The sequence below is a fragment of the Anopheles gambiae genome, chromosome 2 (assembly GCF_943734735.2).
Source record: "Anopheles gambiae chromosome 2, idAnoGambNW_F1_1, whole genome shotgun sequence".
Lineage (NCBI taxonomy): Eukaryota > Metazoa > Arthropoda > Insecta > Diptera > Culicidae > Anopheles > Anopheles gambiae.
The window spans coordinates 21,120,125-21,128,537 of record NC_064601.1 but is presented as its reverse complement, the minus strand read 5'-3'; the positions used below and the strand labels follow the sequence as shown (position 1 = coordinate 21,128,537).

General features: G+C 49.9%; 2 protein-coding genes across 3 annotated transcripts; both read left to right on the top strand.

Moving 5' to 3' along the window:
* Positions 1-720: 720 nt before the first annotated feature.
* LOC1273524 (small ribosomal subunit protein eS8) lies at positions 721-2,545 on the top strand. The gene is made up of 4 exons (XM_312508.5): positions 721-856; positions 1,197-1,303; positions 1,395-1,794; positions 2,130-2,545. The coding sequence occupies exons 1-4, from the start codon at positions 853-855 to the stop codon at positions 2,237-2,239; spliced, it is 621 nt and encodes a 206-aa protein (XP_312508.3). The 5' UTR covers positions 721-852; the 3' UTR covers positions 2,240-2,545.
* An 809-nt stretch (positions 2,546-3,354) lies between these two features.
* LOC1273525 (ubiquitin-associated domain-containing protein 1) lies at positions 3,355-7,710 on the top strand. 2 transcript variants are annotated; one of them, XM_061642608.1, is made up of 8 exons: positions 3,355-4,252; positions 4,744-5,042; positions 5,108-5,268; positions 5,335-5,540; positions 5,615-5,945; positions 6,024-6,188; positions 6,284-6,422; positions 6,494-7,710. In XM_061642608.1, the coding sequence occupies exons 1-8, from the start codon at positions 3,900-3,902 to the stop codon at positions 6,658-6,660; spliced, it is 1,821 nt and encodes a 606-aa protein (XP_061498592.1). In that variant the 5' UTR covers positions 3,355-3,899; the 3' UTR covers positions 6,661-7,710. The 2 variants fall into 2 exon arrangements, with proteins under 2 accessions (XP_061498592.1, XP_061498593.1); XM_061642609.1 differs by having other exon boundaries at positions 4,242-4,334.
* Positions 7,711-8,413: the final 703 nt, after the last annotated feature.

Sequence of the window (8,413 nt, the reverse complement as noted above, 5' to 3'; positions counted from 1 at the left end):
AGGTGGTAGCCACGTACCATCTCTTCAGAGTCCGGCCCAACTGATAAGGCTATAACATATTTCTATAACTATAACCGATGTCTCTTGCCAATTGAAGGTGATTGGAAAACTCTCAGGGTCTTTTGCTACCAAAGTGATAGTGGCATCATCAGTGGTTCTACTACCAAATCCAGATCTGCGTAGGGTTGACGTACGGTTAGGTGCTGGTCTTCCAAGGACAAAGACCAAAGAGATAGTGGCACCATCAGTGGTTCAACTACCAAATCTAGATCTGCGAAGGGTTGACTTACGGTTAGTTGCTGGTCTTCCAAGGTCTTCTTCTCAAACGATCTCAATCGTCACTCATGAGTGGACAGGGTTGTACCACTAGGTTGGCCAGTACAAAATCTATACGGTTTTCTAATTTTTTATCTAGAGGGCTATGAAATGAGTGAAAATGAGCGTCGCGGCGAACGTTCCCAGGAACGAACGAGTTCGCCGGTATGGCTGAATATTTGGCACCGTATGTGTGGTTGGACCATTGAGGTACCGTTACAGCGACGACCTATACGAGCCATTAAGCGATCTCACAGTCTTACACAATACAAAACCATATAAAAACAAAAAACACTTCTTTAAACATACGAAATTGAATAAATTTTAACGATTGCGAACCCGCCCAAACGATTCTTCAACGGCGCAAACAAATTCAAACGCTAAATTTAGACCAGTTTTCATCGCCAACCGTCAACTTGACAGCACCGGCGCGCCCATGTTGGCAGCGCCGGGCGATGTTATGTCAAACGTCAAACCCCAAGCTTGCCACTATAGCTCTTCCGGTGTAGCTCTTTCTTTCCCGATCAACACATCAAAATGGGTAAGTCGGCGCCTATCCGTGTCCATCGAAAATGAGCCCAAAACTGAACCAAAATGCATCGGAAAAGTGTGCGGCTTGCTGGGCAAAGGCTCGAAACGTAGCGTAGCACCCGAAGTGAGTGAAACGGAGCGAAAACGAGTGGTTTGTGCAGTGTTTTTCATCGCTACAAAAGTCCACGTTTTCCGATGTATTTGTGTTATGGGGGGAGGGTCTCATGTATGCGGCTGCATCTGTCGCATGCCGTACCGCGGGGACCGGTGGCGGGTGTATCGTAGCGTGCCCGGGTGGTGAAATGGTAATAAACTTCCTTTTTCTTCTGTTTCCTGACTGCCAATTTTAGGTATTAGCCGCGATAGCTATCATAAGAGGCGAGCCACTGGTGGCAAGAAGGCCGCCATCCGCAAGAAGAGGAAGTATGAGTTAGGACGCCCGGCCGCCAACACCAAGGTAAGTGGTGCGGGTGCACACATGCCCTTTTCCCATCTTTGCACAGGGACAGCAGCATAATTCATGTGTTCTTTTGTTCTGTGTCTTTTAGATTGGTGCAACTCGTGTCCACTTCGTGCGTACCCGTGGTGGTAACAGGAAGTTCCGTGCCCTCCGTCTGGACTCGGGCAACTTCGCCTGGGGATCGGAGGGTATGGCCCGCAAGGCACGCATCATCGACGTCGTGTACAACGCGTCGAACAACGAGCTGATCCGTACCAAGACGCTGGTGAAGAACGCGATCATCGTGATCGATGCGTCGCCCTTCCGTCAGTGGTACGAGAGCCACTACCTGCTGCCGCTTGGCAAGAAGCGCGAGCTGAAGGCCGGCGAGGAGGATGTGTTGAGCAAGAAGCGCAGCAAGAGCAACCTGCGGAAGTACGTCAAGCGCCAGAAGAACGCCAAGATCGATCCTGCAGTGGAGGAACAGTTCAACGCTGGTCGTCTGCTCGGTATGTATATTGTGATATTCGATGGCCCCGTTGGGTTGTGTGCAATTTTGGTGGTTCGTTTCGTGTTGGAATGTGCTTTTGTTTTTTCAATGATGTTAAACTAGATGAGACTCACGTCTACGCCTCGGCGTAGATCTTACCAGTTGGCACGCTCGTTTTGAGCCGCCTGTGCTGGCAACAGTGGGAAATGATCCATCACCGTCATAGTTACTCTGATGATAATGCCATCCCTTTCGCGAATCGAACAGCACACGAATCGAGTTTTTCATTCCACAAACACAAGCGGGAAACATACTAACGGTGGTGTCCACTCTTTCGTCCCCCTTTTTTCACAGCTTGCATCTCTTCCCGCCCTGGACAAGTTGGACGTGCCGACGGTTACATCCTGGAGGGCAAGGAGCTTGAATTCTACCTTAAGAAGATCAAGAACAAGAAATCCAAGTAAGCAGTGACAAACAGTGGCGCTCTGTGGTGTGTCAGTGTTTGTGTGCTGTGCTGTGGAGGAGGGGCGGTGATGATAGCTTGTTGGTGGCAAATAGATCGCCGGTTGTCGGTGCTACGATCCGTTCCTCGTCGTAGCATTGTCGAGCATCGCACCAACCTTAGAAAAAGAGCAACAAAACATCGTGCGTCATCATCTCCTTGGGGGCAGTGAAGAGGCGTAACTGTACTGTGAAGCCTTGTGTACGTGAAAAAGGAGGAATCCTTGCGAGAGAAGGGAAGGAATAAAACTTCAAAAAAAACCACACAATGATTTACGATTTTGTTTTTGTTTTGCTCGGTGCTTGAATGTTTTTGATGATGCATTTGTTGTCGTTTCGAAGATGAGAGAAACCCCTAAATCTACAGACAATCAGCCGTACCGGCGAACTCGTTCGACGAGAATCATTCGTCGCTCATGAGTGGACAGGGTTGTACCACTAGGTTGTCCAGTACAAAATCTATACGGTTTTCTAATTTTTGATCTAGAGGGCTATGAAATGAGTGAAAATGAGCGTCGCGGCGAACGTTCCCAGGAACGAACGAGTTCGCCGGTATGGCTGAATGTTGAATCCTTTTTCGCTAAACAGAGGAAGAAAAAGATGCTTTACTTATGTATATCTGTACCAAAAATCAAGTCGCAAGGAAATACCATCATTCAAAATTCAAATCTCCAACAATCCTTGCTCAATATCTTTGTGAAGTAAGTTATAAAGCGCTTAAAAAGCCACTTATTTCTCTAAACATCCTTACGCATTCACTTAATAGGTTGTTCGGAAGATTTAACAGCAAATGCAATATTTGATTAAACACTTTTCTAGTTCACCCAACTATTGTTTTATCGAGTGGTTAGCTTACGGCCTGCAAGAGGAGTTCTTCTGTTCAAGCAGGATTGAATCAATCGCATACATTTCTAGGTTGGTCTCGCATTTGTGCTTAGGTGACTTTTTTGTATATTGTAGTTTTAATGTGAGCAAATCTATACATAATCCACATTTTTTATACCCCAATTTTATTTTAATTTTAAACATCAACCCCCCTTTTTTAAACAAAAAAGATACAATTCTAACGTCAACCGAAAATGACCGCATCGCAACCCACAGTGCTCCGTGGTTGTTTGCGCGTGAATCCGCGTGTGGCTATCGCGCAAGAACCAAAACATAAACCAAAGTTATCCCTCACCCCTTACCCCCTCTTTTGCACGCTGTACAGTGTCCTGTCAACGGAGCAGGCGGAGAAAAAAAAAACGGCACAAGCAGCACGATTAGATCAATAGAAATCGCGACAACGCGAGATTCGTCCGCGCAGTTCCGTTGCCGTACGCAACACTCCTACTGGCGTTCCGAAAATCAGTTAAAAGCTGTACCACTACCTACCTCACAGCTGCGCCCGCAGCAGGACATCACTCCGTACCGGACACATGAATCCTTGGCGTGGTTAAATACGACCGTAGTGTGTGTGTGTGTGTATGCAAAATGGTAATTAAATAATTGCGACGGGATGGCGCTTGACCTAGATCCCCAGCCAGGAGCCGTAGCAGCAGCAGCAGCAGTGCCAGATTGCCAGTATTGATCGTCGGGGTGCCATCCCGGGGCAACGGTACGGCCACCCAGTGTCGGTGCAGAATGATACCCTGGATGCGTGAAAAGTTTGCCGAACGGCGTGCCCGCTGGCAGCAGTCGCGCAAGTCCGCGACGCAACCACGCGGTCTCGGCGACGGCACGTCCAGCTGCAGCTCGGCCTCGTCCAGCACCACCGGTCCGGAACCGTCGTCGTCCGGCACGACGACACCCGGTACGAACGTTTCGCCCGTGCACCAGCCGGTGGCAGCAGTTGCTGGAGCTGCTTCCGCTACTGTCACCCCATCACGTCACCACGGCCACAAGCATCGCCACGGGCAACGTACGTCGAAGGGGCCGCATCACCATCACCTATCGCAGCAACCGTCGCCGTCAACCAGCGGAACATGGCGCTCGAGGTAAGTGGGCAGCGAAGGTGGCGGGTTAAAAATACGCGGTAATGGATAAGATATTCCGATGGTGGTTCGGTAAAAAGAGCAGGTAAGTGGTTTGTTTATTGATTGGATCCCCGTTTCTTCGCTGTCTTTTTCCTCGGTTCGGTTTTCGGGTGAACCACACAGTGTGAGTCAGCGCGCGTTCGTTCGCCTCGCCAGTGGACGATAGGTCAGTGAAGATGTTTAAATATTCATCGTATCCCCAAACCACCATCTGGAAATTGGACTGTTATGTGTAGGCATAGCAAGAGAGAGGGAGAGAGAGGGAGAGAGAGAGGGGTTGAGCAATAAATTGGGATATTCATGTTTAGGGACGGTAGCCAAAAGCATTCAGCATCCTTACAGCGTTGTGTGTGGTGCAATCGATCCAAATTTGGGTTCCAAATTCTGGACCGGACCGGCAATTTAATTTTTCAATTTTCATCTTCCCTTTCCGCGCCCCCCCCTTCTTGCAGATCATCCCGCAGGGAAACGCACGAGAACGGTGGAGGCGGTGGCCCATCCGCACCGCCGTCCGTTGCGCTGCGCATTATCAGCCCGCGGGGCGGCATGGTCGATGTGGAGGTGGCCCGCACCCTCTCCGGCCGGCAGCTGAAGATGTACGCGCTCGAAAAGTTCGCCAGCAATGCCTTTACGATGCCTCACTTTTCGTCCGACCTGGACGAGCTGGCCGATCGGTACCGGATGATACGGTCGCACAATCGGCGCATCTTCCGCGACGACGATCTGCTCGGTGACGCCGTGCACGATGAAGGTAAATGGCTTGTGGATATGCAGCGTGAAGAGAACCGTTTTGATGCGTTTTTTCTTTCATTTCAGAGGAATTCCTGCTCGTAGCGAAGCGCATCGATGCGACGCCGGCCGACGAAAGCCTGAAAGGTCCTTCGCCGGCGGAAATATTGGCCGCAACGCGCCACATACCGCTGTCCCGCATAAATCAAGCTTCCGTTAACTTCAATCTAGGCATGCTGCAATCGGACGTAAGTAGATGGCTGCCTACCGGGTCGTCACCATGGAGATACAAGTTTCTTACTCCCTCGCTGCAGCTGCAACAGGACCTTCGGCGCATCATGATATCGCTGTCCCGGGCGTCCGCCTACGTGCACGGGACGGGACCGTGTGCCGAGAAGCTGATCGCCCTGTTCCAGCAGCGGCTCATCAACCGGCAACGGCACCAGATCAGCTCGGTCGAAACGCTGCTCGAGATGGGATTTTCGCTGGACAAAATCAATCAGGCCTTACAAATTACCAAGTAAGTAACCGCCTGGGGCCTGGGGTCATCCCACAAAAAATCGAATTGACCACACAACACCTCCCCCCCAACAGGAATGTGTTCCCGGCGGCACTGGACTGGCTGATACAGAACGATAGTACGGCGCGCTTGTTTAACTGTGATAAGAGCGCAGCAATTGCGTGCTCGTCCGCTGCAACGATGAATCAAATTCAAGGTGCAAACTCGCCGGCTAACGAATCGCCCAGCGGTGCTCCCTCCACTGGCGGCGGCCTTCACCGTGGACGGAAACGTTCGAACGCCGGCAGTGATAGTAGATCCGCCTCTACACCGTCGTCCGTCGGGAACTCGCTGGACGAGGAAGAGGAGGCGTTCGAGGCGGGCGACGACAACGACGAGGCAGCGAATGTGAGCGATCCTTTTACGGTATGCAATGTTGTTTTGCTGTGCGATCGGTTCCTCTTTAACGAAAGACACGATGGGGGTCTTTCGCTCTTTCCACAGATAAAGCGTGAAAACGTGGCCGCCTTGCTGGAAATAGTGCGCCTGTACTCGGAGAAAACGGTCGTTCCTGTGCCGGAGCTGGTGAGCTCCATCGCCGAGATGGGTTTCGAGGAGGAAAACGTACGCGAAGCGCTAATAGCTACACAAAACAATCAAACGGCAGCGGTAAGTGTGTGGCCGGGGAGCGGGGTACCGACCGTCCTAAAGGCTGTACCGATGTGCGTGATGTTGATATTGTTTTTTCTCTGCACCTTTTCCAGTGTGAATGGTTGCTAGGAAACCGGACCAAAAGTGTGCAGGGGTTGTGCGATGGCTTGCCGCCGGAATCGCCAATCCTGCGTGTCCTGATGGGTTCACCGCAAGTACAAATTAGTCTAGGAAACCCGAAAATGTTTATCGGTAAGTAGAGAAAACGCTCTGGCCGCAGTTGTCTCTTTGCTTAAATCGGTTTTGCTTCATCTCCCGCGCAGCGCTGATCTCCATGCTGGACAACTCTTCCACGATGAGCATGTGGCTTAGCGATAACGATACGTCGTCGGTGCTGGGACACATACTGCGCACGTACCACGAGGAGAAGCACATCGTCGCCATCAATCAGTTTAACAATGCGCAGGGAAGCGCGAGCAGTAACCAGTAGTAGCAGCAGCAGCAGCAGCAGCAGCAGAATTAGCAGTCGAAATCAAACACAAAATTCGCTTTACGATAAAGATTTGTGGTCGATGGCAGATGGATGAAAGGTTCTCGTGCAACATGGTCAATATACCCCCACATAAGTCTTTCGTACAAAGTATAAAATGCCTGGTAAGATGTGTATAAATGTATGATGCGCTGGAAGAGAGCACTAAAAAGGGAAGGTCACAGCTTTTAGGCGTTAGAGTAAGAAAGCGCGTGAAGGCAAACTGCAAGCTCTTCTGCTAGAGCCTAGATTGCGAGCTGTTGCTTTGCTGCTTCACCACAACAAACAACCCCCCTTTTATGGACAACGAGCAATTAGTAAGACAGTAAGTAGAGCGTATTTGTTCGTAGCAATGTATTCTCGCACAGCAAGTAGTTTGCCGTTTCTTGGCCTCGGACGTTGTTTCAGATGTTTATCGTGGCGAACACGATTAAAAGATGGTAAGAGAGATAATTTAGGGCGAACAAACGCACAAACAAACACAAAACCAAACCAAACCACTAACACTAGTCGCGGTCGCGGTTAATGCGCGCTTGCTCGTTTTAAGTCATGTTAGGTGTAGAGATAGCGGGGAGAGAGGGTGGAGAGGACCCGTGTTAAGGCTTTGCGATAGTTGGTCCGCTTTGGCATCTTATCCTTGTGGCGCACGCACAGACACACACACATGCACACAGAACTTACATGCTAAGAGCGGACGGTTGCACAGAAGAAAACACAAAAAAGACCGCCAAAGATGCACACACTATATATATTATGTCCGTAATATGATACATGCCCCAGTACAGGTGGATGCTCTATTTTATAGAATTTCAACGAAGATTTGTGATTTAAATAACGAAAACAGCAAAAAACCAAGGGCGGTGTAGTGTGAAACAAGTTCAATATTCACGGTAAAACGAATGTACGATGATAGATGAGAACGATGTAGGAAGGGAGGGAAGGGAGAGAACGTTAGCAGCACATGTGGAAGCAAATCCTTAAGTACAGACAGCAACGAATGTCAATCATCAATCACGAGCTGTGTTGTTTGTTGGCGTTTTTTTATGTGTGTTGAATAATGCGTGGATATCACACTTCTTTCATTTGCAGATAATTATGTAAAGCAAAAGACACCGAACTAGCCGTAAAGCTGTTCTAGTGATGGGTAAAGTTGACAAAAATCCGGAGTCGGCTCCGATCCGATCTCGATTTTTTGGGAATCGTCTCCAGAAGATAGATCCGCCCTGCATTATCCGGAGTCGTTGGGAGTAGGAGTTATCCGGAGTCTTCAGGAGTTAGTTCGAAGTCGTCCAGAGACGTCCGGAAGGCTTCTGCAGTCGTCCGAAGTCGGAGTCATTCGGAGTCGTCCGGAATCGGTTGGAGTCGCAGACTTCCGAAGTCAGCCGGAGTTGACTTTCGAGACAATGAAGTTCACGCACAAAGTAAAAGACAAAAAAATACAACAAAATGTAATGCCTGGTCACAAGCACATTGTACCGGACGGCTCCTGTCGATTCCGATCGCCGCCTAACAACTGCAAATGACTCCGATTCCGGTCGACTCCGACTCTAGACGACTTCAAACGATGCCGGGCGACTCCAGACGGCTCAGAACGATTCCGGACGACTCCGGTCTACTCCGACTCCGAACCAGCCTGGGTGACTTCGGACGACTCTGAAAGACTCCGGAAGACTCCGAACGACTCCGGGCGGAATTAGTGGTTCGGATTTTGCCG